Below are 27,880 nucleotides of genomic sequence, written 5' to 3' on the forward strand. Positions count from 1 at the left end.
GTAAAACCATTTCAGTCAAGACAAACACTTCTGGACACGCCCACTTTCACCAACATAAAAAAACAAGTGTTTTATTGTGGCTTTCTTTGACTTGTGTAAATGCAATTTTAATTGAATCGGAGCAGACAAAACTTCAGACTTCGCCGTGATCTCTGCTGCCCCCTACAGGGGACCAGGACCATAGGTTGGGAAACTCTGATCGAGAAGATAGGACTGAAAAGCAGAGCTGATGGTTTGAAAGAAGACAAGATGAGCCGAGACACGACACAAAACAGCAAGACAAGTCATAATAAAATTTGTAGCTGTTTATTTAAAAAATACAATGTGTTATTTTTTTTTTTTGCGTGTGTGTGTGTGTGTGTGTGGGTGGGGGGGGGGGGGGGGGGGGGGGATTAATGTGGGATTATTTACTTTTGTAATGTCGTTTTGATTAAACTTTCAAGTTCCCAAAAGAAATTCGGGATTACTTTGATTATTTTACATCTGTTATTTAACTGATTTAACTCGTATTAAAGGTTGGATTCCTTTGATGATTGTTGTATATGTGATTACATGTAATAACTCAGATTAAATGTTGGATTATTTCAATTGTTTTTTGTTTTTGTTTCATGTGATTATTTGTATCAATGATGAATAAATCAGATTATTTTAACAGTTTTTTTGCTTATGCGATTATTTGTAATAACTCAGAATAAATGGGATTATTTAAGGAAAGCTTTTCTATGTGTTACTTTTGTAATGCAATCTTGATAAAGTGTCGTAGTTCTCAGATGAAATGTAGGAATACTTTGATTATTTGTGCGTGTGTTACTTGTAATAATGCATTAAATTCAGAAATATATTATCATATACATATTTTCATTTTATAACAACAACTGCAACAACAACAACGATAATAATAATAATAATAATAATAATAATAATAATAATAATAATAATAATAATAATAATAATGTATTTATTTATTTTATGTTGGGACTTGGTGTCGTCCACCTCTGTGACAGGGCGGAACCAATATTCCCGCCTGTGTTTCCCTTCGGGACAGACTCGGTGCTGCAGCGCAGAGCCTGTGAGATGGCGGTCGGCTCTCAGACCGAGTGAGACTCTTCTCGATCCACCTTGTTGGTCCACTTTCTGCCTTAGCGCGTCCCCCGCCTCCGAGCCCGACATGGAGTGCAAACCGAGCCTGGCGCTGGTCTACCAGGCGGTCCAGGCCCTGTACCACGACCCGGACCCGGCCGGGAAGGAGCGAGCCTCGCTGTGGCTCGGGGAGCTGCAGAGATCGGTAAGAAAATGGAAGAGGGGCCGTGGGGACCGGACGGAGTGCCGCGGCAGTCCGGGAGCGGGTTGCCGGGTTGTCTGTGGAGCCGCTTCACCGTCCCACCTGGACGGACCGGGACAGGTGATCCCGACTGCGCAGTCTCAGAGGAGCGGCTGCCGCTAGCAGCCGGGCTAAGCTAACCGAATGAATGGGCGGTTACGGAACCCGTTAGCAGTTAGCTTAGCTTCCGAGCTGCCCCGCACAAATTCTGACGGTGTGCGTGTCATGTTGGGACGTTTCAATCCGCATCTGACGTTTTTTCCGGGTTTTAATCTGCGACGCTGCCACACGGGCCGCCACGCTGATAGCGCTGTTAGCATGTTAGCATGTCCAGAGGGACCTCACGTGACTGACAGGTTTAACTAAACCCCATGAGTTTCCGGTAACTGACCGGCTCCGAAGTCCGTGCCGGTCGCCCTCACCGTGTGGGCACGTCGGGTTTACGGTCCCGGAAGTCCCGAGATGGCAGGGTAACGGTGATGTTTCAGACCTCAGATCAGGCGAGAGCTGCAGCTCAGATCAGGACCCAGAGTTTTAACTTAGACCAGGACCCAGAGATCGGATCAGGACCAAAAGCTGCAGCTCAGATCAAAACCAAGATATCATCAGATCAGGACGAAACGCTCCAGATCAAACCCTAACTCAGAACTCCAGCTCAGATCAGGACCAAGAGCAGCCAAACTAGAGCCGATTTAACCAATAATAAACATCACAACCAAATTGTAATCACTATTAAATAATGGAACCTGATTCAGTCACACTAAAGCTTCTGTCAACACATAGATTTGGCCCAGGTCAGGAAATCGAGGTGCTGCCAGAGGCAACGGAGTGTATCTCAGTACAAACATCAGTGTGGACAGGTATGACGGTATGACGGCATTCAGCAGGTATGACTGTGCGGAAACAAGGCCAGTGGTAGTTAACTCAGGTGTTACCAGATGCAGCCGATTAAATCTGAGCTGGTACGACATGTGTAAATGTGCACGTTCAAAGTGTTTAAAAGTGGTATAATCAGGTGTGGTAAGATTTAAATGGACTTGAGTGCATAGGAGCGTGAACAAAAGTCTATCAGTAGGTGTGTGTGTGACTTTGTGTGAGCATATTTTTATACAGAGGCCCATTTGCATGTGGACTGGTGTGTGTGTGTATACGTGGAGGCACAATAAACAAGCATGTTGTGGTGTAAATAGGCGCTTCTAAACAGGTATGTTCAGGTGTAAACATGCATATAAACTGGAGTATTTGGGTGTAAACAGACACATTTAAACAGGTTTGTTCAGGTGTAAACAGGTATGTTCAGTAAACAGACGTGTTTAAACAGGTCTGTCCAGGTGCAAGCCGGCATGTTAAAACGGGTGCCTTGAGTTGTAAATAAGCGCTTTTAAATAGGTGTGTTCAGTTGTAAACAAAAGGGATTAAACAGACATGTTCAGGTGTAAATTACCATGTATAAATAAGCCTGTTAGGGGGATTATAAAAAGTTGTTTTTAAGTTTGTTCAGGTGTAAACGTGTGCAATCAAGTATGTTCAGGTGCAAGCAGGCATGTTTAAACGGGTGTCTTGAGGTGTAAATAGGTGCTTAAAAACAGTTGTGTTCGGGTGTAAACAAATGCCTTTAAACGGGTGTGTTCAGGTGTAAACATGTGTATAAACAGGCATGTTCAGGAGTAAACAAGTGTATAAACAGGCATGTTCAGGTGTAAACACACGCGTATAAACAGGCATGTTCAGGTGTAAACACGTGTATAAACCGGCATGTTCAATTGTAAACACACGTGTATAAACAGGCATGTTCAGGCGTAAACACACGCGTAAAAACAGGCACGTTCAGGAGTAAACAAACGCGTTCAGGTGTGAACAGATGTGTACAAACAGGCGTGTTCAGGTGTAAACAGATACCTATGACACCTATAAATGGGCGCACTGCCGCTCCTGTCTGCAGATGTACGCATGGGAGATCTCGGACCAGCTGCTGCAGCTCAAACAGGACGTGGAGTCGTGCTACTTCGCCGCTCAGACCATGAAGATGAAGATCCAGACGTCGTTCTACGAGCTTCCTCCAGAGACCCACAATGCACTGCGCGACTCTCTGCTCACGCACATCCAGAACCTCAAAGACCTGTCCCCAATCATCGTCACACAGGTAGGCCTTGCATCTGCTCCACCTTAAAATCGAGGGTAAACTTCCTCTTCCTTTGAAATCTGATGTTTCTTTTCTGATCCGCCAAAATGGAGGAAATCGTACGGTTAAAAAAAAAAAAAAAGAAAAAGAAGAAGTCATCTTGTCAGGTACTTGTGAAAGTTTGTTTCTGAGGAAATGTTTATGTTTGAATCTCTCCGTGTGTCTCAGCTCGCTTTAGCAATCGCAGATCTGGCTCTTCAGATGGCCTCCTGGAAAGGATGCGTTCACACACTCATAGAAAAGTGAGAATTCCCCCCCGTCCCATGTCGATTTTAACACTGGACACGTGAAGACGAACTGGTTCAGGAGGCTCACCCGTTGTTTGACTCCACCCCCTCTCAGGTACAACAGTGACATCAGCTCGATGCCGTTCCTCATAGAGATCCTCACGGTGCTGCCGGAGGAGGTCCACAGTCGATCTCTACGAATAGGATCCAATCGGAGGACGGATATCATCGAAGACTTAGCGTTTTACTCCACCACTGTGGTCACGCTGCTGGTAAGGACACACAGTCTCCATCCATGTCGCCGTACGTCTTGAGTCCATCTTTTGTTTGTATTTGTTGATCATCAGGCTCTTTTGGCTCTGTTGTCCTGTATTTCCCTCCACGAGTCAATCTGAGTCGACTAACTGTGCTGTCGTTGCCCCTCAGACATCATGTGTGGAGAAGACTGGAAATGATGAGAAGATGCTGATCAAGGTGTTTCGGTGTCTGGGCAGCTGGTTCAACCTGGGAGTCCTGGACAGTAACTTCATGGCCAGCAACCAGCTGCTTATGGTTCTCTTCCAAGTCCTGGTGAGATCTCCATCAGAGGACGTAATGCTTAAAAACAGAGTCATTAAAATGTAACTGCAGGAAGTGACGCTCCGTTGATATCGTGTCTCCACAGCAGAGGGACGAAACCTCTACCAATCTACACGAAGCGGCGTCAGACTGCGTCTGCTCTTCGCTCTACGCCATAGAGAACGTGGAGACGAACATGGGGTTAGCGCTGCAGCTCTTCCAGGGCGTCCTGACGCTGGAGACGGCCTATCACATGGCCGTGGCTAGAGAAGACCTGGACAAGTGAGGACTCGAGAGCCTGGTTCCTGAAGGTTTCATCAGTCGGAGCGAAGTTCACATTGTCGTTTGGTTTCTGCCCTTAAGAGTCCTGAACTACTGCCGGATCTTCACCGAGCTCTGTGAGACGTTTCTAGAGACGACCGTCAGGAGTCCAGGTCAGGGGATGGGAGACCTGAGGACCCTGGAGCTGCTGCTGATCTGTGCGGGGCACCCACAGTATGAGGTACGAAAACAACCACAACACCCACAGGCCATGGTACCAAAAAAAAAAAAAACATGAGACCCACAATACAAGTTATGAAAATGGCTGTAACATCCATAGAACAATGTACTAAAACAATACCCGCAGAACCAGGTTCAGAAATAACCATAACACCCACAGAACGAGCTCAGGCATAACCACACCTCCCACAGTATACTGCACAAAACAGTGCTGTCAGCAAGATTAAGTAGAAAATGGACTAGAACACCTACTATTTAAGTCACAAAAACCACCACAACATTCACTGTACTTTGTACCAAAACCCAGTAGGACTTCTATAAAGCAGTCACACGTCCAACAATGTGAAATACAAAAACCGCCATAACACCTACAGTAGCAGCACAAAGTGACATTTCAACCCTCGATATGTTGTGTCGTCGAGCTTCAGGTTTTGTGATGTCTGGTTCTGTTTTGTTGACATTATAACGTGTGTGTGTGTGTGTGTGTGTGTGTGTGTGTGTGTGTGTGTGTGTGTGTGTGTGTGTGTGTGTGTGTGTGTGTGTGTGTGTGTGTGTGTGTGTGTGTGTGTGTGTGTGTGTGTGTGTGTGTGTGTGTGTGTGTGTGTGTGTGTGTGTGTGTGTGTGTGTGTGTGTGTGTGTGTGTGTGTGTGTGTGTGTGTGTGTGATCCAGGTTGTGGAGATTTCCTTTAACTTCTGGTACCGTCTGGGAGAACATCTGTATAAAATCAACGACGCGGCCCTTCATAACATCTTCAGACCGTACATCCAGAGACTTCTGCACTGTTTGGCACGACACTGTCAACTGGATCCAGACCACGTAAGGAACCGGACCAGGACTGAACAGTCCTGACTTTCCACCATCAATACTTTCGGTCTCCACCGGTCTCTGGGCGGAGGCCGATAGGACGGCTCTGGATAAACATACTCAGGATATCTCTCTCTTACCTGGGTTGGCTTGCTCAGACATGCCTTGATTCTGATAAGCGTTAACACGAAGCAGGCGAACAACTCGGTGGTTCAACCCGGAGTTTCTCTTCAGGATCAGTGCGCGCTCATGTGAAAGGGGCGGAGATTGCAGCATCTGACCAATCACACACACGGAGAAACCCTGCAGTGCAGCTGACTTTGCCATAGAGGAGCAGTTAGTCTGGTTTACGTGTTTGAATTCTTCATATTTTCAGAGAATAAGAGCAACACGTTGCCCTGTCCACGGCCAGAAAATTGCTGACTTGTTATTGGGTGACTCGGTTTCACTTCATTACAGCAGAATCTTTTTAGGCAGAACTTCCTCACTCCTCTTCTTTCATTTTATATTTTCCGTCCAGTTGTTTTGAGGCTGAGTTTCCTCCACGTGAGTTTTTTTTGTGTTGGAATATTAATTCATCACCGTGACGGCAGGAGTAGATGTGCGCTCCATAATTTCATGTTTCGGGTGTTCTGTCAGTGGGACCATTATTATTAACCTCATTATTCCAGATCAACCCTCGTGGAGCTAAACAGACCTGGAACAGGTCAAGAACAAAAACATTAAAAGCCTTGGTGACAAGCATTTATTTTATTTTGGCAAAAAGATTGCTCTAAAAACTCTTTCTCCGGAGGCGGAGCCGTTACTCACTGCGATCTTATGGAGAAGGTAACCTGCCCGGGAGCAGGTGAGACATTCAGACCAAGTTACCAGGGTGATTTATCCCGGTAAGAAGTGAACGAGTGTCGAAGTACGGAAAACTCGGGATTGATCTTGAAGCTACCTCGATAAGAGGAAATCCAGAGTCACATAGGCCCCCGGTTGGTCACATTCTGTGGATCATTTTAGGTTATTGACCTTCTCCAGGAGCTTCAGGTTCCCAGTGTTGTTGGTTAACAGGAGAACTGAAGAACTTGATGGATGGAGTTTGGTCAAAATTGTCACGCTACCAAATAAAGAACGGGTTTAGTTGCCGTTTATGCCACAATGTTGCACGTGGAAATGCAAATCTTGTGTTTTGGAGGACCGTTCACATGACAACAAAAAAGCGTCCCAAGGTGAAACTTTTCAAAAATGCTCCGTCTTTGTGGAAATGGGATGAACACAACTTTTCTGAAATGCTGCTACTGCAAATGCACACCACGGCCATAGTAAATACTTCTTATGCAGATGCGAGAGTCGATGGACAAAAACGTTTGTCCTCACGACTTAAAGTCCATATTCTCCTTCTACGCTTAAGAAAATTGTTTACAAAAATCAATGTTTTCTTGGAAATGTTTACTCCTCTGCTTGGTGGTTTGGCCAGATTGGGGATTCTTGCAGGCCCGTTTTGGCCCCCGGACCTCATATTTGACCCCCCTGTCGTAATGACTTCGGTTTTCTGTGTAGGAGGGGATCCCAGAAGACACAGACGACTTTGGGGAGTTCAGGATGAGAGTGTCCGACCTTGTTAAAGACGTCATTTTCCTGGTTGGGTCCATGGAGTGTTTCTCTCAGGTAAACTCCTCACGATCTCTGCCTTCTGTTGCAACGCGAAAGTCTCATCCCGTGTAGAAACCAGCCGTCTTTCTGTCCTCAGCTTTATTCGACATTAAAAGACGGGAACCCACCTTGGGAGGTGACAGAAGCCGTCCTCTTCATCATGGCCGCCATCGCTAAGAGCGTCGATCCGTAAGTGTCCTTGTTGAGGAAGACGAACCGACGTTCTGCGAGCCAGCGTGAATTAAAGCGGATTGTTTCTCGTCCACAGGGAGAACAACCCCACGCTGACCGAGGTGCTGCAGCAGGTGGTCTTACTGCCGGAGAGCGTCCACATGGCGGTACGGTACACCAGCATCGAGCTGGTGGGCGAGATGAGCGAGGTGGTGGACAGAAACCCTCGGTTCCTCGGTGAAGACTGACACCACACTGCAACTTCCACTTCAGTCTTTTCTTTTTGCGTTAGTCGGTTGGTTTGTAAGTTGGTCCGCTGTATGCAGACCCCGTTCTCAACTACCTGATGAAGGGACTGCGGGAGAAACCACTGGCGTCGGCGGCGGCGAAGGCAATCCACAACATCTGCTCGGTGTGCAGGGACCACATGGCGCAGCACTTCCAGGGCCTGCTGGACATCGCGCGCGCCCTCGACTCCTTCGCCCTGTCCACCGAGGCGGCGGTCGGTCTGCTCAAAGGTACGCTGGACGTTATAGGACTGCAAACAAGGATTATCTGGCTCATTGACAAATCTGTAGATTCGTTTTTAGAATTATTTGATTAAACAAGCGTTTAGTCTTTATTTACCCAGGTAAGTTATTTAGATCATATTTTCATGAAGAAAAACATAAACATGAGAGTTGTGCATTTTACTAAGAGAATAATTTCTGTGAAAAGGCTCAAGGCGAACACAACAAGCTTAATTAATGAGCAATAAATATAAGCTGCGGTCTCAACCTCGTCTCAGTTTGCAGCTCACGTGTCCTTTTTTGTGGATTTAGAGTGAAGTTCTCCCTCACTTTGGAAGACTTTTTCTGTTTTCTTTCCCGATTTATCTCTTTTCTCCCGTTTGTTAACGGGACCTTTCGCCAGCGGCCTCTGCCACCGATTACTAAATTAGTCGACAACTTAAATTAACAACTAATCTTTGTGCGACCCATCAACATAACATGGCTGAGGTGTGTGTCACTGTTTGCTTCACCTGCTCAGGTACGGCTCTGGTCCTGGCTCGTCTCCCTCTGGAGAAGATTGCAGAATGTCTCAGTGACCTGTGTGCGGTTCAGGTGATAGCTCTTAAAAAGGTCAGTCCACTTCCTCCTGTGTTCAGCGTGAGAGGTTACAGTGAGACACACAAACCGGTGAACTTGATGTGTGACGTTTCAGCTCCTGACCGAACAATCTTCAAACGGTAAAACAGCCGATCCCACCGTGTGGCTCGACAGGCTGGCTGTGATCTTCAGGTGAGTTCGCCTGTCCGCTCGCGCTCGCTCGCACTTTTCCTCAGCAGGCGGCGCTCATCAGGTGTGTTTTGTCTTTTCCCCAGACACACAAACCCCATTGTAGAGAATGGACAGACGCATCCCTGCCAGAAGGTCATCCAGGAGGTAAAACACGCCTCCACTTGCCTGCGCCCGATTCACTCGCCTGAAGGCTACTCATAGCGTTTTTTTGGCACGTGCTCTGTGCAGATCTGGCCCGTGCTGTCGGAGACGTTGAACACCCACCAGGCTGACAACCGGATTGTCGAGCGGTGCTGCCGCTGCCTCCGGTTCGCCGTGCGCTGCGTGGGCAAAGGCTCCGCCTCCCTGCTGCAGCCCCTCGTCACTCAGGTGAGAAAGGGTGACGGCTCTGCTCTGCGTGCGCCGCCGTGTCACACTGGCTCTGGTTGGCTGTCCGCTGCCGTGGAAACACTGATGTCAGTTGTGTTTGGTCCTCAGATGGTGAGCGTGTACCAGGTGTATCCACACTCCTGCTTCCTGTACCTGGGCAGCATCCTGGTGGACGAGTATGGCATGGAGGAGGGCTGCAGGCAGGGGCTGCTCGACATGCTGCAGGTAAACACTCTAAAACATTCTAAAATCCAAGGGCTCTGAGGGCAGACGTCCTCTCTTCAAAGTTATATTGACTGAACTAAAGACCACATATGTGTTGGAAGAGACGTCCTTTCATTTAAATGAACATAGTTGAGCTAATATAAAATATGTATGGACATAATAAAGGTTAGAAAAAGAAAAACTTAATACTAAATGTTTAAACAATGATATACACACATTTACACCTGAAAACAAGACAAAATTATACAACAGTTAAATCTGAAAAGGAAAAGAGACATTCAACAATTGTCTCAGTAATAATTAGTTATTAGTAAGTAATAAAGTCTTTTATTTGTCACAGACAGTTCTACTCAGTATAATGTGTCGTGTAAAGTTTTTAGTACTTGTTCTGGATCAAAATGACAATTTTAATAAGATTTATTATTATTAACATTAACTTATTTATTAATAATAAATATATCAGGCAGACAAGAGATAAATATCAAACTGTCAAATGTTATTGTACAAATGTCAGCCTGCGAATGAACAGTGTATGTGTTTGGTAATCTTCGTTTTTGCGCACAAAATTTTTTAAGAAATCTGAAATCCAAGATGGCGGCCACCGGGAAGACAGACACTGAAACTTTCGGCCGTTTTAGTGTCTACTCAGCTAGAAATTTGTCTGGAAAACTTGTCCGTCGTCTGTGTTTGTCCACCCAATTAGGCGTTTTAAACCTGTCCGCTCTTATGGGGGTCCCCTCGCCAGAGCTTCTGCTGTACATACATTGCCTTCCAAACGTTCTACACACCTTCTCCTACTGTGTCCTTAAACGGAAGAGAAATAGATGGATGCCGGTCAGATTTCCAATGTAAGCAACGTCTTGCCATCAGCGATGTGAAAGCGATCGTATCCTTTTTACAGAGAGGTTGGAGGAACAGCCATGTCAGGAATTCCAAAAATAGAGATCTGGTGGACAAGGTTTCAAGTTTTAAAAAGGGAGACGACACGGTGTGCTAGAGTACTCCTGGGTCCTCTGCCCCCGGATACATTTCAGACAGTCTCGTCTTGGGAATGTGTCACTTTTTAATATATTGATAGAAATGTATGGAATCACGAACTAAAATCAGCCCTAACTTCCTTAATTTTTCTTAAGTGTTCACAGATATTGTAGAGATATGAAGAGCAGAATGTCTTTTCACAGCACCTTTTGGTTAAACATGTACAAAACCTACTTTATCTTTTAAAATCAGGAAATATGTGCAGTTTCTCGAGCTTTTAGTTTATCGTGGATTACAGTGATTCGCCACCAGAGGGTGCCAAAGATTCATGGAGCCGTTGCGACGCCCTTTTCATAAGATGGGATATGCTTTTATTTATCTCACGGTGGTGAACTTCAGTGTTGTCAGTAGCTGAAGCAGCCCCAGTTCACCGAACACCCGGAGACGGAGTGTGAACCCAAAGAGTTTCTCCTCAAGATGAACTCCCCATTACAGAATATAAGAAAGAAACTGGATTTCACTTAGTTTCTGTCATTTCTGCTTGAATCTTCTCGGAATCTCACACATTTGTTGTGTCTCTTTGCGCAAGTTTCTCTTCCTTGCTTAAAGATACTGAAAAATCAAAAATATTTGATCGCATGCACTTTTTTTTATGATTTCTGAATTGACTGATTTCTGCAACAATTTAAAACTGATTTTATTCCGTTTGTGTTGCGCAGTCTATCAAAAATGTGTCACTATCAAGTTATCAGCATGTATGTAGAATATCGCAAAAGACTGAACTGTGTTGAATTAGGTTGCAGTTCTTTAATGCTCCATAAATTCCAAATCGTTTTTTTTTTTTTTTTGATATGAAGGTGTGATTTAATGAGATGAATTCACAAATTGTGAAAACAGTCTGAAATACAAAAGATCCAGCCTTCATTTTATAATTTATTTGCAATCTACATCAGAATTTTTTTTTATCACTTTTTGTCAAAAAGTTGTTGATCTGAGGATCACCACTGGTGTGTACAGTGATGATGATGATGATGATGATGATGAGGGCCCCCTCTTTCTCCTGCAGGCTCTGTGCATGCCCACCTTCCAGCTGTTGGAGCAGCCCAACGGTCTGAGGAATCACCCCGACACAGTGGACGACCTGTTCAGACTGGCCACCAGGTGAGACTGCGGCGCCGCCGAGCGTCATGGTGGAAGTGAAGGGAACCGAGAGGAGGGCTGCTGCTTTTCACCAGCACAGTCTGGTCATCTCAGTGTGGACAGAAGCTCTTAATGCACTAAATCATCAGAACTCCATGCAGGAGCCTGCTTATACTATTCACAGTCTACTTCTTAGGTCTACTTATATATGTCTAATGTGGCCATTCCACCGGCACCAACTCGGCTTACCTCAGTTTTTAAGCTTTTCCATTACGTGTCGGTACCTGATACCAGGTACTTTTCTAGTACCTACTTGACTGCAGTACAAGGCAGGCTGAGTTGAGCCATATGAGTCCATCTAGAGTCGACTTTATATGTCTATAATTGAACTTATACAAGTCTAGGATTTTACTTGTATATTTATGAGAGTCTGTTTGTATATTTTTATGATTCTACTTATTTATTTCTTTGATTCTACTTGAGTATCTCTATCTCGCAACTTTTATGTTATGGGATTCTAGACATATATAAGTAGAAATGTACGTGTGTGCATGTCTGTCTACTTATATATTGCTATAATTCTACCTGCATACGGTTGATTCTACTAAGATTTCCACAATTGTAATTATATTTACCTCTGATTTTACTAGTATATTTCTATGATTCTATTCAACTCTATGATTCTATAAGATTGCACACATAGAGCTCTACTTATGTTTGTCTATTCTACTTGTGATTTATAATTCTACTTATATGTGTTTATGATTGAACTTGTGTATTTCTATGATTCTCCTTCAAGCGTCCACTTATGCATACTTAAAGTTTACTGATAAATACACACAAGTAGACACATTGGTATACGTCCGTGTCTGTTTCTGTGTTTCTATGTGTTTGATGTCTATGTTAACAACTCGGTGTGGTGCGTTCAGGTTCGTGCAGCGGAGTCCGGTCACGCTACTGGGCAGCAGCATCATCGTCCACATCATCCAGTGCGCCATCGCCGCCACGTCGCTGGACCACCGGGACGCCAACTGCAGCGTGATGAAGTTCGTCCGGGACCTCATCCACACGGGGGTGTCCAACGACGTGAGTGACGCCCCGACCCCGCCCCGACCCCGCAGAGGACAGTGGGCGCAGGCTAATCTGTGTGTGTGTGTGTGTGTGTGTGTGTGTGTGTGTGCAGCACGAGGAGGACTTTGAGCTGCGGAAGCGTCTGATTGGCCAGGCCATGGAGCAGCACGGCCAGCAGCTGGTGACTCAGCTGATGCACTCGTGCTGCTTCTGTCTGCCGCCGTACACGCTGCCCGACGTGGCCGAGGTGCTGTGGGAGGTCATGGTGTTCGACCGGCCCGTGAGTACTCCCATTACTCTACACACTACCTAAAGTTACTCTTTAGTAAATGATCGCAGTAACTTTCTGCAAGATTTGAGATATTTCACTGGTTACTGATAGTAAGTAGTAATTGATTAATGACTGGTTACTGGGTCAAATTAATCTTGTGATGTTCAGTAATTGATTGCTAATTATGTTACAAAGTAAAGTTATCTCACTAGTTACTGTAGATAGAATAACAAGTTCCTAGGTAAAGTTAGTCTTGTGGCGTTTAGTTCAAAGTAATGGGGTTATTTCACTAGTTACTCCAGCTAATAAATAAGTAGCTATGAGTCAAAATTACTATTTACTTGATTAGTTACCAATTACTTTTCAAAAACACGTCACTAGGCAAAGTTACACTTGTGTTCTTTGTTAATTAATTACAGTTACTGGTTTCAAATTAAAAAAATTAGTATGTTTACGTTTACCTAGTTACTGTATGTCAACTGTAACTAGAAATCTTGTGTCGTTTAAAAATTGATTAATAGTAACTACTTTAAAATGTACTATAAGAATAGAGTAACTAGTTTCTAAATGAAGTTTGTCCTGTGGTCTTTAGTAACTTGTTACTTGCTCTAAATAAAGTAAAAAAGATATTTTACCTAGTTACTCTCTGCCTTGAGTAACTAATACAGTTACTATTTCATTAGTTACTTATCCCTCGCTGTAATGTATAGTTACTTTACTAGTTACTGCAGATTAAAAGTTTTTTTTTACTAGGTAAAATTACTGTTATGTTGATTATTACTTCTTTAGTTACTATTTACTTTTGTAGCTGGAGTTATGTTGGAGTAGGAGAGTAATTAGTACGAATCTCAAAATGAACTGAAGTAAAGAGTCTCCTTGAGACGTCAGTAACTGTAACCGAGTTAGTATTTTCTGGAATGTGGTGGGTAACCCCCCCGACGCTAACCACGGGCTCTGTGCTTGCAGACGTTCTGCCGCTGGCTGGAGAACGCCCTCAAAGGTTTACCGAAGGAGACGTCGGGCGGCGCCGTCACCGTCACACACAAACAACTCACAGACTTCCACAAACAGGTCACCAGGTGAGGTCGCACGCACAAGTAACGCTGAGGGACGGAAAGCTGCTATTGCTAATGTCATGAACGTTTGGTCGGCTCATCAACAACCTCAGCCTAGCAGAGTGTGAATGTGATGGCCGATGCCCGTCGGGGCGGCGTTCGCCGATTGGATGATTTCACTGGTTAGTTCGGCTGCAGAACTCTGGCGGCTCCGTGTCGGGACTCGTCCGCCTGACGGCGGAACGCGGGAGAACTGGAGTCCACAGCCAGCGAGTCAGGACGCGTCCCGGAAACCCCCGAGGAGCCTCACCTGAGCTCACCTGACTTAGCCGGAGCAGCTAACCAGACCGTAACCATGGTAACGGGGCTCCTTTTCCGTCTCCTTGTTTTCAGTGCCGAGGAGTGTAAACAGGTGTGCTGGGCCATCAGAGAGTTCACCAGACTGTTTCGATAGCTGCGACCTTCACACAACCACAGGTAACTAGTTACACTGCACAGTGACGCAGGTCACCAAATACACTGGGAACTAATACTGCACATAACTAATCTGACAAGTAACCACTTACTGGTAACTAATACTCCTCATAACCAACCACTGATAACCCCTCACCAAGTAACTAAGCGCAGTGGTGAGAGATGTTTATTGTTTGTCCATCAGGTGGTTCGTTTGTTTGTTTGTCCTTCAGGTGAGATGTTTGTTTGTTTGTTGTTGTTTTGTTTGTTGAATGTTTGTTTGTTTGTCCTTTAGATGAAGTGTTTGTTTGTTTGTTTGTCTCTCTGGTGAGGTGTTTGTTTGTCCCTCAGGTAAGATGTCTGTTTATTTATTTGTTTGTTGAATGTTGTTCTTTAGTTGAATGTTTGTCCTTCTTTTTTGTTTGTTGCTGTTCTTTTATTTGTTGAATGTTTATTTGTCCTTTAAGTGAGATGTTTGTTTGTTTGTTTGTTTGTTTGTTTGTTGAATGGTTGTCCCATCAGAGGCTTGGGGGATATTCCAGAAAGTGGGTTTTGTGAAAACACAGAGCATGTTAACCCTGAAATGAGGGAAACTCCAGTTTTCCATTGTAGAAAGAGAGCTGAATGAAGCTTGGGCTCAGTCACCATGGTGTGTGTGTGTGTGTGTGTGTGTGTGTGTGTGTGTGTGTGTGTGTGTGTGTGTGTGTGTGTGTGTGTGTGTGTGTGTGTGTGTGTGTGTGTGTGTGTGTGTGTGTGTGTGTGTGTGTGTGTGTGTGTGTGTGTGTGTGTGTGTGTGTGTGTGTGTGTGTGTGTGTGTGTGTGTGTGTGTGTGTGTGTGTGTGTGTGTGTGTGTGTGTGTGTGTGTGTGTGTGTGTGTGTGTGTGTGTACGTTGTCACATTTGAAATTTCTCCACTTTAATAAAAATGTCTAAACACGTTAATCTACTCAGGATATTAACAGACGACAAGTTCAAACAACATTTTGTTCCTGGTTTAAATTAATACTTGAAGTAGCAACTGAATAATTTTTTTAAAATCAATTTAAATAATAACATTTTAATCAAAATGAGGTACAATCAGACCACAGATACATATCAGCGTTTTCACTGTGAAAGATATATATATATATATATATATATATATCTTTATATTTCATCTTAAGCTGCTTCCAAGTTGCTTCGTCCTGTTGGATTGCACCAAAATGAAATTCAGATTTTACACTTATCATTTCTACCTGCCTGCTGCGATCTTAAGTTAAATGTTAAGTCAGTGGCGTAATGCGTTCAAACTTATGCGTTGACTCTGGCAGCAGTTTTGTCCCAGTCGCCTCTCTCCTCCGCTGCTGCAGCGCCGGGACTTTGGGTTGTCGGTCTTTTTGCCATAGTGACTCCTGGTATCGGGGCTCCATTGATGATGGCTTTTTATTGCGGTTGTGCACACGCGTGACTCAAGGATCACGTACTGAGAGTAGATTGGACTAATTCAGATCAGCTGTTCTAGAACCGGAAACTCTGAATTTCCCATCCCAGAGTCAGTCGACTCAGACTTCAGGGAGAAACTCCGAGACTGTTGAACCTCCTTCCTGGAATACCCCCCTGTACTACGACGCTGGATTTCCTCTTATCTCGATAACTTCAAGGATTAACCCTGGGTTTTCCGTACTACGACGGTCGCTCGCTTCTCACCGGGATTAATCAGCCCGGCAACTTGCGCTTGAATGTCTGGCCTGCTCCCGAGCAGGTTAAGTTCTCGATAAACGGTCAGAGCTCCGCCTCCTGACCAATCCGATCTCTTGGAAAATGTTCTGCCCATTCTTAAATGATCCTGATTGGTGGGCGGGTTCAGCGCTGAGCTGCAGCGGAGGGGAGAAAGTCATTCAGAGCGATCTTTTTGACATGATAAAATAACTCCTGGTCACTGAGGCTTTGAAGGGTGTTTTTGTTCTTGACTAGTTCCAAGTCCGTTTATCTCCACGAGGGTTGATCTGGAATAATGATGTCAATGATCAAACCTGACAGAACTACAGAAGCATGAATTTATGGAGCGAACATCTACTCCTCCCGTCCCGGTGATGAGTTAATATTCCAACACAAAAACACTCACATGGAGGAAACTGGATGGAAAATATAAAGTGAAAGAAGAGGAGTGAGGAAGTTCTGCCCGACACGTATCTGCTGTGAATGAAGTGAAACCGAGTGATCACACTGCCGTCCGTTTATATCGCCGATGACTTAATGATTAATTAATAATTAATCTTAAGAAGTCACACATTATCTAGTCAGGAATGTTCTGGCTTTGGCTGCAGCAGCAGCGTTGCTTTCAGCCTGGAGGATGTTTCAATTCTTCATAATCTCAGAGAATAATTTCTCTTTCAATAATCTGTAAACTGCGCTGCAGAGTGTGTGATTGGTCAGACGCTGCAAACTCCGCCCCTTTCACGTGAACGTGCACACGTAGGTCCGGGTTGAACTGGCGAGTTGATAAACTGATCAGGATCACGCGTGTCTGGATAAGTTAACCCAGGAAACAGATCCTGGATATGTTGATCACGGTTCGTAGTTCAGGCCTCAGGTGAGTTGATTGTTGAATGTTTGTTTTTGTCCCTCAGGTGAGATGTTTGTTTTTGTTTGTCCCCCAGGTGAGATGTTTGTGGGTCGCTATCGGCGACAGAACGCCTGCAGACGAGGATTGGAGGGACGAAGGTGACTTTGAATGTGAATCAGGACGAACGGACTCCCCCAAACCCGCCCCCCCCCTCGCCTCGGCCCACCCGGCCACCGGGGGGCCGGGGGCGGGCCCGGCAGGTGGGCGGGGTCAGGACTGGCTTGAGTGGCGGCGAATCGGAGGACTCGGAGGACGTGCCTGGTCAACAGTTTTTAAAAGAATCTTTATTTTTTTGATGTTTTTGTCCGTGCCATAAAAAGAGCCAAAAGAGTTCCAATGATGCTTTTGGCGGAGCGGCGGCCTGGACGATGCTGGAGGATTCGGCGTCACCTTTGACCTTTTTAACTTTGGCTGAATTTTAGTTGTTTATCCACAAAGTGAGACAGAGTGAACTCTGGGTAAAGAAGCAAAGACTGACACCGTGACATCATCAGTGATGTAGCCTTGTTGTAAACAATAAACGGCTGAAACAACAACGTGCCACTTCGGTGTTTACGTGGAGCTTACCGCTGCCACCAGGGGGGGGCAGCCAGGAGTCCGCACGCGTGTCGAGGGCTCAGAGGAGCTGCTCACACATGCAGCAGGTCAACGGTTCGATTCCCGTCTGAAAGTCTGTGATGTCTGTCGCGCCGCAAAAATCTACACCTAGCTTAATGTAAACATGATGTCAGTTAGCAGCTAATGCTAACATGTGAAGATAATCGGCAGCTCCGATGCAAAAATATTGGAGTGAGTTAGCTGTTGTAAAGCTAACGTGTAAATGGATGACTGCGTTAGCATTAATACTGATGTGAATGGATGACATTGCGTTAGCAGCTGTAATGCTAACTGCTAAAGTGTAAATGGGTGACAGTGAGTTAGCCGCATTAATGCTAACGTGTGTAAATAGATGAGTGAGTTAGCAGCTGTAATGCTAACGTGTAAATGGGTGACAGTGAGTTAGCTGCATTAATGCTAATGTGTGTGGATGACGGTGAGCCAGCATCATTTGAGAAAATGTAAAGACCGCCAGCATCTCAGACCTCACGAGGACTTGCCCACATAACTTAGGACACTCCAGCCTGGAAAAACTGTTTTAATGACTCAGAGATCATTTTGTTCAGACGGGAGACAAAATGTCAATTCTGAATGTTTGGTGTGTTTTCAGCAGAATCCAACTCAAGCTACTGGAACCATCAGTACGTTTTCTGAATGTTTGTTCAGACATCCACGATGTTTCCAGCCCAAATACGTCTTAAAACCTGTCTGAGATGATCTGCTGCTGAGATCACAGCTGCACCTTCCAGAAATAAAGAATATAAACCATCTGATCCAGAGATAAACACATTTTTCTAACTTGTTGAATTCAGATCTTCACGGACGTTGACGAGTCCGCAACTGTTTTAGTGTTTGTTTCTTGTTACGACAGCTGAAGGACTGAAATGTGTGAGGCTGCCCAAGTCCTTGTCGAGATGATTGGAAATGTGTGACTCCTCTGAACCAGCTGAGTGGCTTTCAGGTGTTTCCGCAATGCTGCCCTCTGGGTAACGGCGGGGGCGTTACGAGTGCAGCTCCCTTTTGTGTTGATGTTTACGTGCCGAGACCCCGTCAGCTGCCACAGTTCTGGTCCGACCGGTTCCCGATCGCTCCGAGCCGCTTAAAGACTCACCGGCACAAGCTGGAGGAACAGTCGAGGTTCATTCAGTGAAGGTAACTTTCATTTCTTACTCGTCCACTAGGGGGGGGGACAAAAAAACAAAACAAAAAAAAGTCTGGGACAGAAAGATCTGTCGTTAGCATTTTCATGAGCAGGAAATCCGTGCGAGGGCGAGTTCACCAAAACATGCAGCCAAAGAAATGAAATGTGCAGAATTTGTCCTGATGGTGGCGCTACAGGGAAGCAGTAAGTTTTAGACATTATAAAGTTTAGTTCTATAGATGCAAACCTGTTCGGAATGAACTTTTCACTCAAACTCACAGCGATCGGTCCCGTTTGAGACTCTGGACGGATGTATTTGTGGCCTGTTTTATGCCCCAGACGGCCCGTTTCAGGTTCCTGGGCTGAAGCGAGGCGTGTGTCAAGAAAACGCAGCAGCAGGTGAATACTGCAGCGGTCTTTATTGAAATCCTGAACAAACAGCTTCATCAGACGGTTTCTGTTAACAGGAGTTTATAAAGAAGGAAACTAATGACAACATGCTGGTCTTAATCTGCGATCCGCTTCAAGAAAAAGTGTCTAAACACAGGATTACCGTACTTTCCAGAGTATAATTTGTTTTAAATCATGTTTTGGTAACTCAGCTGTGCATGCAACGTATATATGAGGGTATATCTATACCATCTGGGACCACTAGATGTCACTGTATGACAACGGTTATTGTCCACAAAAAGACCATTCTTTTTGGCATTTCTTTTGACAGATGCAAATTATAGTCTGAAAATTACAGTAATTTATAAATCCTGTATGTCTGATACATTTTCAGAAGACGACAGACTCCAAGATGTCAGTTTTTGCAGCTGTCCTGCAGGACAGGAAGAACTTGGCTCCCTTACTCTGTGACTTTTTTTCCTGGTGCAAAAGTGTTTTGATCACAATCATAAAACAAATGATTTCAACCCTTGACTGTAGTTACTTGTTCACAGCTGTTCTTGAGGTAACTGTGGAGGGATTATCGAGGCTGCAATGTTACACTAAGCTGGATAAATCAGACCTTTTTAAAGAAGTTATCTTCTTCTCGGGAACTAAAGCCATTTGGCCTGCTGACACATTCAGGAAGTAAAACTCAGGATCCTGTAGTTTTTCATTTCTCAGTAAACTGAACATTTCCTGACTCCTTCCATCTCTTCCGTCACACTTTAGTCTGCACCGATCCCCGGTTATTCTACACGACAGCACGGGAGCCATGTTCCTGTAGTGACTCTGTGCTGCTCCTGCTGTCTGCAGAACAATTGGAGCCTCTTGATATTTCCTCCACCATTACTTAAAGAGAGTAAGACGTTTTCACTCTAAGTTAAACTGGAGCGCAGCACCCTCCCATCAGCCGCTCACTCTGTGCCGACCACACATTGGACTCAACAGAGTGCTACCACTCATGACCTGTGGGGGCAGTGTTGTGTGGTATAGCTAATATGTGATCAGAGGAAGGAACAAAGGAGACGACATAAATGTCAAATCCTTTCGAGGAAAGCCTGCATGAATACCTATATCTATCTGTATAACATGACCTCGTCTGGGCACCAGGACAAAGAATTATCTTCTATGTTACAAGACAATAAACTGCACTGCCCTCTACTGGATGTGTTTATCTGCCACACCAACGCAAGAGTCGCATCACAACGTTTAAAATACGCGACAGTTTTTAGACACTTAACCTCCGCCAGGACTGAACAACCAACATATGATCCAGTGTAGCCGCTGATCAACAATCGCCAGTGTAAAAAAAAAAACAAAGGCTGTGTATTTACAGGGTTCTTTAAATGTTACGGACAAGCAGGTTTGAAGCAGCGTCAACTTCAACTCATCAAGCTCTGCGAAGATTTCATTGAAAGGAGCATAGATTCCTGGTTCTGGAACCGTTGGAAAAAGAAAAAAAAAAAAAAAAAACCCAGTTAGAGTCCTGGTGTTCACGGGGCAAAGTCCAGAGCCCCTGTTTGTGTTTTTCTAGGAGACATGGGGGGTCCAGGGCCCCTGAATGTGTTGGCTCTGCAGGAGCCTCTGGAGCTCCTTGAACTGCTCCACCGTCTGGTCCTTCACGTCAGGATTTGAGATCTGCAGGCGGATGCTGTCTGTGGACCAGCTGAGTTCTCCGGAGAACATCTCCGTCAGGATCCGAGCCACGACAGGAACCACCTGGGAACATGAGGATAAGTTGTGTGAAACAGGAACCAGAGACAAAAGAGCTTGTTCTCCAGATCTCTTGAGACTGTCCACTGCTCCAACAAGTCCAAAGATGTGTCGTCATGTGGAAATTGTTGTGTGAATGATGGTATATGTAATTGTCATGTGATCGACTAATGCCGTTCCCTTGGTCTACCCAAACTTTAACCAAATTGAATCGCAAATTCAATAAAGTCCAGCATTTTCTCCAGAACTCTCCAGCAGACCGTTTCTACACACATTGTCCTGCCAGAGTTCAAGTCTCTGTGGCGTCAGAAAGAATCATTCCAAGTCATTTGGAGCTGAAATTGCAGCGCGAGTGACGCCCAATGTCCAACAAGTTGTTGTGTCCTCCTCCTGCTGTTGTTGAGTCTGATTTAATACTGCGCTGGAAGGGTACATCCGAATAGTTCCTCCTGTCTCCTCTCCTATCTACTTTTCCTTAACGCCATGGATGACGACACGGGGTTAAGGAAAGGTGTTAGGAGGCTTCCTGAAGGAGTGAGTGAAAGGCGATCATCATGTTGTGACCGTCGGAACGCACTTTCACTCGGTGACATCATAATAGTGACGTCTGCCGTGGTGAAAAAACTGCAAATTTCCTAAAATGGACTAGAAAAAGCTCATTTCTAACACTTTCCACTTCTAATCACTGATATAATCTCAAATATCACAAAGTTTGAATTGAAATCAAAGGTAAAGAGGAACTAAAGTGAAATGGCTGCCCGGTTAATAAACAACCAATCAAAGTGAGGCTGCACATAAACTTTACTGTGTTTGTTTTACAACATCCGCATAACATTCATAGTTGGGATCTGAGGGGTCAGTCCCGCAAGGAATTGTGGGGCAGTATGATCTCGTCTCCTTTGGTAAAGGATGAATCGGCGTTTCCTCCACTAAAGGACGTTCTAAAGGAAACATTGAGCCTCCCTTCCTTCGCTTATTGAGAATTCAAACGTTCCTTATCATGGCCGCCACTGAAACACTTCCGGGGGTTAAGGAAAAGTGGATAGGAAAGGAAACAGGAGGGACTATTTGGATGTACCCAAAGTGTGTTTGCGATGCACTGCCCCCTGCAGTTTGGTAGCGGAAGCCGCGTGTAGTATATAATCATGCTGATTCTGCAGGTCACGCCCGCGCCTCAAGCACAAAACAGCCTTAAGTCCCAATATGAGGTCAAATCAAACCAGAAGAATCAGTAAAGCCCTGAACGAGTGTAATGGGTGAACCGCCTGCTGACCTGGACAACGATGAGTTTCTTCTCTTTGGGCTTCTTGTCGGGCCAGTCTTCTCCGAAACAGAAGTAGATCTCAAAGGGTGGCGGCTTGGGAGCTTCGCCCCTCTGGAACAGAATCAACTCTGAGGACACGAGAGCTTTTGTTAGAGTTTCAAGCAGCTGGACGCGAAGGAAGCAAATCAACTCGTGCAGCAATAAAAGACCTTGTAGGAAGGCGTTCAGGCTAAACACTCTGATCTTCTTCTCCCTCTCCATGGGGTTCGGGGGTCCCTGTTCTGGCATGCCCGGACCGGACCAGAACACCTTACACTGGCAGAGGCGGACGGCGTAGATGTCCTGCTCCCAGATTTCCAGGATCAGACCTCGGTCCATCACGTCCAGCAGGGCCTCGGTGTAGAAGCGCTGCTTCTGGTTCTGGATGTTGGACGTCCCCGGGAACAGGACCTGCTGCAGGGTGACCGGACCGAACAGGTCCACCTGCTCCGGGGTCGGCTCCAGGTGTCCGAAGTACAGACGGCAGCCCTGCGGGTTACTGACGGTCAAGGAACCGACGGTCCGGCCGCGGTACTGGAACTTCAGGTCGAGATCTGTCACTACGGCAACAAGACGGAGAAGACAACAATGTTTTCTCAACTTCCTGCAACGCGACGTGAGTGACGGTAAAAAAAAAACACGCGGGTGAAAAAACACGCGGCTGAGACGCCACGCGTTCGGCGAGCAAATCGCTTCGCTCCGACCGGTTCCTGAACGGCGCCGCAAAGAATCGCGTTTAACCACAGAACCTGTTCCACGCTCCACCACACCCCACACCTCAGCCCGCAGCCCGGGGCGTGACGTCCGGAGAGACAACTGACGCTGAGTAATCAGAGTACACAGGATACTTAAGAGTATCACATAGTTCTCACAGTATCACAACGTATCAGCAAGAGTACAACAGAGTATCGAGAGTATCTGAGTCTAGTCAGAAGACCACAGTACATATTCTAGAGAATCACGCAGCCAGTGTACTTTGAGTACTCTGTGGTAGTCTGATTCAAGCATCGCTTAATACTCAGAACGTCGATATCACAGAGTGCAAAAGTATTCAAAGACTTGCATAGTATTGTGAATATCAATCAGTCTAATTAGAATAGCACAGTACTCAGATGGTCACAAAGTAATTAAAATATCCCTGCATTACTCACTAACACAGTAATAGGATTATTTGAATGTACTCAGTGTAATCAGAATAACACACAGTACTCACATTATCAAACAATAATTAGAATATCACAAAGAACTCAGTGTCACTACCTGAGAGTATCACACAGTACTGACCGTATCAGAGAATAATCTCAGTATTGGACAGTACTGAGTGTCCTATGGTACCACAAAGTACTCAGACTAAACAGAGTACCCACAGTATGACGCAGTACTCAAGTATTGAACGATGGTTAGAGTATGATAGATTACTCCGAGTACTGCAGCAAACTCAAGAGTATCAGTGGGTACTTGTCTGGTTCTGGACTTCAGACTAAAGAGTAGAAACCGGATCTGAGGAGGTGTTGACGTCCCACAGACCAGGACTGAAGGGTTCAGGACCAGAACCAAACCTGAACACAGCCTGACGCCTTCAGAACCACAAACCACATGTTGGTTAAGCTCCAGTCAGAATGTAGTTCCAGGACCAGAACCAGTACCTTAGGGATCTGGACCATCAAAGCATCCAGGTTCCTATTGGATCTCTCAAGTTTAGATTGGAACCGTGTTCAAGTCTACCTGGATCTACCCTCGGGTCAAACTTACGTGGGATGCTGCTCAGCAGGTCGTACTTCTGATGGTTCTGGGCGTCACCCTGGTCCTGGATCCCCCCCATGCTGCTGGCCTCCATGGAGTCCGACCCCAGGTGGGTGGAGGCAGCGGCGGGGGGCAAAGAGTTCAGGTCCTGGAGTCTGTCGGGGAGACCTGCAGGACGGCCGTAGCTTCCATGATCCACCATCTGACCCGGAGCGTGGTCAGAGGTCATGGGGATGTCGGAGGTCATCGGGAGGTCGGAGGTCATCGGAACGACTTTGTCCGGCAGCAGCGGCGATGAAATGACCTGTTGAGGTCCAAACGCTCCGTTCGAGGACAAAGCAAAGTGAGCGACGTCTGAACGAGGCTGGAAGGAGCCGAAGGAGGTCAAGTCACTGATCCTGGGGTCTGAGGAGACGATACATCACCAGGTGACGTCAACGGCTGCAGCGTTTCCATAGCGACATCGAAATAAGCGTCTGACTTACTGATGTTGAGGTCCACCAGGTTGGGCAACTGGAGGGAAGAAGATCGAATAGATCAATAAAAAGACAGAAGGAAGAGTCAACAAAACTGGTTCAGACCGAGTTCTTACTCACCTCCTCGTCATCGTCGTCGAATCCGTCTGAAACACAAATGAAAAGTCTTTCCGTGACTCCGTCCAAATGTTGGGATGCTGTGTGCCTCTAGGAAAGTTGTCACCTCACCTGCGTTCGCGGGCTGATCGCACACTTCGTAGATCTTGTACGGTTGGACCGGCGTCTCCTTGGTGCCGTCGTACTTCAGCTGGAACTCCCGGCTCTTGTTCAGAGCACAGCGGAGGTTCGCTTTCCACTTGGCCGGGTCGGGCTCGTCCACGCCCTCCTGATACTTGCCCGTCTCCAGAGCCCAGGCCTACGACACAGACGGACGTCAAGGTCACTTTATACCCGCTCGGCTCGCGCGGATAAGAACGAGTGTACCGGAGCGTTCCGGTTCGTCACAACGCTGTGAGTCCGGAAAGCAACATGGCCGCTCCCACTAAAGATGCTCTCGAGTTTCCTTGTTTCCCCGAGTGCAGATGTTTCATTGACCCTGTTTCAGAACTTAGTGTACAAATCATTGACGACGCCCAGGACTCGTGAAGTCGGGAGTCTAAAATGAGCTGACGTCGTCTCAGTGGAGGGTCACTTCAGTATGCCGAGCCGTTTAATCCTCTAAATGTCTTCTTTTATTTCAAATATTGTTCTTTCTGTGGCCAGTTAAACATCTCAATCAACAAAAACAAAACCTTCAAATAAATGCATGAGTTTGTCCATATTTTAGACATGAACCTGCATTAGTTTCTATCCCTGACATCAAGCTGCAGGCTGGTTAAGGAGTTCCAGTACTTTAAGTGTTTATACTGTGTTCAGACCGCCTGCGGTCAATTTGCTCAAATTCAAAAACCGTTAAAAAGACGTGGTCTGGAGAGTGGACTGTCTTATTGGTATTCCAGCAGCATGGCGAGAAGCCATACCTACTTATTAAGTCAGAAGCACTTTTTTTTTTTTTTTCAGTGGCATTAATCTTTTTTTTCCATAGAAGAACCAACAACAAACTGGACTGGCGTTTTGGTCAGGATGCAAACGCCATAAAAAAAACGACCAGGATACCTAATTAGAGGAAATTAAATACCAACTAATTACCATTGTTCAGGTACTAAACTGAACTGTCTTTAAAGACCAAGTCAGGGTGCTGAACTGATGAAACTGGACTGTGAAAAGGTCCGATTACCGAACTGGACTGCTTCCATAATGAAAATGTCTGGGTAATAAACTGGATCGGTTCCATTCTGGAGGAAACGGTAAATAGAACTAATATAGCAGTTTTGTGCTGCTTGAGCAAAGTGCTTTACGCTGTTAATCACACTCACACACACACCAATGGAGGCGGCTGCCATGTAATGGTCAATCCATCCATTGGGAGTAACTTGGGATTGAGCGTCTTGCTCAAGGACGCTTCAACCGTCAAGGTATGCTCTGCCGTCTCTGTCGCCTCTTGTCTAAACTGACTAAATACTACAGTTAAAGTGTCCAGGTACCAAAGGGAAATGTCTCCCCAGTAGAATCGTCTGGTTACTGAATTAGTCTTAATGTGTAATGAAATATTCTGAATAACTGAATTGGCTTTAATCCAAATGTGAGACCGGACTGATTTTATAATAGGCGGCCTGTATGAGTGCTGGTCCTACTCCAGTGTCAAACTGGCCGAGCATCGTGATGAAACACCAGAAAAAGTATCAAACAACCAGTGTTTAAACTCCATGATCAGAAGAAAAAAATCCCCCATGCCGTGTTTTCTGTTTCAACCTTCGACTTTACTCTCCGTCAGAAGCGAAAGAGGAAGTGCCGAAAGAGGAACAGGGCCATTCTGTCCAGAACGCTTCTCAAACTGTGAAATGAAACTTCACTGCAGGAGGAAGTCCAACTTCTTCTGTGACTGACTGGATTGCTTCACCTCCGTTCAGTCACAACCGAAGGACTCAATGAATTTTTCCTTTGCTCGCGACTCGCAACAGACGAGATTCTGTCGGGGAATCCACCGCATCGCCTCAGGAAGTCCTCCCAGTACCGTTTTCAGCCCTCCTGACAGCCACAATCTCTTAATGACACTTTGTAAAACCATTTTCTGTGAACAATTGAGAAAACAACTGTTGGCACGCTTGAAAACTGCACGTGTACATCTCTATAAAGCACTATTAGTATTATTTATAATCATCGTAAACATTCCTGAAAACCATCTGTGGACAAGTCTAAAAAAATCCCTGTTTGCGCGACAAAACACGGCTAATCTCTTTATCGCGATGAAAGAAAGTGTTTATGTCCGTTTTAGTTTCAACGCTTCAAGTGAAAATGCGTAAGTTTTGCATTTTCGTCCCACAGAAGTTTTGTGTTTACAGGGCGACGTTTTATAAACGATGTCTGTTTCCGCAGAAATAGCAGAAACGATGAAAGCGATGTAGTTGGCATGCCAGGCCACGAGTTGGCGCCGTTGGTTGTTTTTGCAATGAAACCGCGCAGAGAAGAATACGCTGTAAAAATAAACACCGGGAGTACACGGACATTCGTATTGACGGACGACGACGCTGGATTGTTATTAAAATAACTGTCAACTATAAAAACCGTCTACGGAAACACACTTCGTCCGCCCGCAGACGTCATTCTCCCACATCCTCCGCGACCTTGAACAGAGCCCCACCCAGCAGGGGTCAGACCTTGAAGATGGTGTTCTCCTCGTCGGAGGACGGCGTGTGGCGCGTGGCGTGTTTCCAGGGGATCTGGAAGAGGCGGTGGTCGGGGCTGAGCCACTGCAGGCCGGGATACCTGCTGCTGTTCACCTGAGCCAGCAGCCAGGGCTTCAGCCGGATCCTCCTGGGCTGGATGCTCATGGCCGAGGGAGGGGGGGCGGAGGGAAGGGCTGGAGGAACCCCGGGAGGAGAAGACTCACAGCCCTGGAGACCTGAGAGGAAGAAACATTCCACATGTCAAAAACATGGATTTATATACTCAGTAATATCAATGTTTTTATTCGTTTATTTATTCATGATGCAACGTCAATGACGGACTCACCTGATCCTGATCCAGATCCCGGTTCTGATCCAGAACGTGTCTCTTACCCCGTCCTACCTGACCCGGTAAACGGCCGCGTCTTCAAACCCGCGAAATGACGTCACCGACAAGCGAATAAAACCACATAAAACCCGTAAACAAAGCCGGAGCCGGGCGGACGCGGTGTCGGTGAGTCCGAGAAGTTCCCTCAAAGTTTCTCTGTATGAAGCGAAACAGAACGGAAACTACTTCCTGTCAAGGTTTTACCTGCTGACAAAATAAAAGCCGAACACGGCTTTTAGTTTTGTTCAAACTCAATTTTGAAACCAGAAAAAATAGGCTTTGTATAAATTCACAAATTAATGAATTAAATACGACAAAAAATTATTGAATATTTTCAAAAAATAATCTTATATTAATAATTTAGAAATTTCTTCAGGTGACTTCCGTTACGTTCTGGTATTTTACAGATGTTTGCGAGAACCTCCCTTCCTACTTCCGCCACACACACACGAACACACGCACACACGCAC

The 27,880-nt window shown here is 45.6% G+C and overlaps 2 protein-coding genes across 3 annotated transcripts; one reads left to right on the top strand and one right to left on the bottom strand.

The window, feature by feature from the left end:
- Positions 1-1,032: 1,032 nt before the first annotated feature.
- tnpo3 (transportin 3) lies at positions 1,033-18,231 on the top strand. Of its 2 annotated transcripts, none has more exons than XM_080492132.1 (23): positions 1,033-1,285; positions 3,264-3,464; positions 3,672-3,745; positions 3,846-4,002; positions 4,157-4,300; positions 4,395-4,570; positions 4,652-4,790; positions 5,460-5,606; positions 7,143-7,250; positions 7,333-7,424; positions 7,504-7,643; positions 7,733-7,924; positions 8,436-8,527; positions 8,610-8,686; positions 8,770-8,830; positions 8,915-9,055; positions 9,164-9,280; positions 11,325-11,419; positions 12,328-12,484; positions 12,582-12,749; positions 13,707-13,819; positions 14,189-14,272; positions 16,887-18,231. In XM_080492132.1, exons 1-22 carry the CDS (start codon positions 1,169-1,171, stop codon positions 14,247-14,249), a joined length of 2,769 nt encoding a protein of 922 aa, XP_080348258.1. In that variant the 5' UTR covers positions 1,033-1,168; the 3' UTR covers positions 14,250-14,272; positions 16,887-18,231. The 2 variants fall into 2 exon arrangements, with proteins under 2 accessions (XP_080348258.1, XP_080348259.1); XM_080492133.1 differs by lacking the exon at positions 16,887-18,231 and adding an exon at positions 14,454-14,481.
- A 735-nt stretch (positions 18,232-18,966) lies between these two features.
- irf5 (interferon regulatory factor 5) lies at positions 18,967-27,572 on the bottom strand. The gene is made up of 9 exons (XM_080492134.1): positions 27,369-27,572; positions 27,014-27,258; positions 24,486-24,672; positions 24,378-24,403; positions 24,267-24,294; positions 23,791-24,186; positions 22,209-22,598; positions 22,009-22,127; positions 18,967-20,741 (listed from the first exon to the last, which is right to left on the bottom strand). Exons 2-9 carry the CDS (start codon positions 27,185-27,187, stop codon positions 20,553-20,555), a joined length of 1,509 nt encoding a protein of 502 aa, XP_080348260.1. The 5' UTR covers positions 27,188-27,258; positions 27,369-27,572; the 3' UTR covers positions 18,967-20,552.
- Between the last annotated feature and the right edge of the window lie 308 nt (positions 27,573-27,880).

The sequence above is a fragment of the Lipophrys pholis genome (assembly GCF_963383615.2).
Source record: "Lipophrys pholis genome assembly, chromosome: 22".
NCBI lineage: Eukaryota > Metazoa > Chordata > Actinopteri > Blenniiformes > Blenniidae > Lipophrys > Lipophrys pholis.

What these genes read in the sequence shown, in the direction of transcription:
- tnpo3 (XM_080492132.1), top strand. Translation starts at nt 1,169, where the DNA reads ATGGAGTGCAAACCGAGCCTGGCGCTGGTCTACCAGGCGGTCCAGGCC. An exon ending in GCCAGAAGGTCATCCAGGAG is followed by an intron (nt 8,831 to 8,914) that starts GTAAAACACGCC and finishes TGCTCTGTGCAG; the next exon opens with ATCTGGCCCGTGCTGTCGGA. An exon ending in TGCAGCCCCTCGTCACTCAG is followed by an intron (nt 9,056 to 9,163) that starts GTGAGAAAGGGT and finishes TTTGGTCCTCAG; the next exon opens with ATGGTGAGCGTGTACCAGGT.
- irf5 (XM_080492134.1), bottom strand. Translation starts at nt 27,187, where the DNA reads ATGAGCATCCAGCCCAGGAGGATCCGGCTGAAGCCCTGGCTGCTGGCT. An exon ending in TCGACGACGATGACGAGGAG is followed by an intron (nt 24,295 to 24,377) that starts GTGAGTAAGAAC and finishes TCTTCCCTCCAG; the next exon opens with TTGCCCAACCTGGTGGACCT. An exon ending in CCTGAACGCCTTCCTACAAG is followed by an intron (nt 22,128 to 22,208) that starts GTCTTTTATTGC and finishes TCGTGTCCTCAG; the next exon opens with AGTTGATTCTGTTCCAGAGG.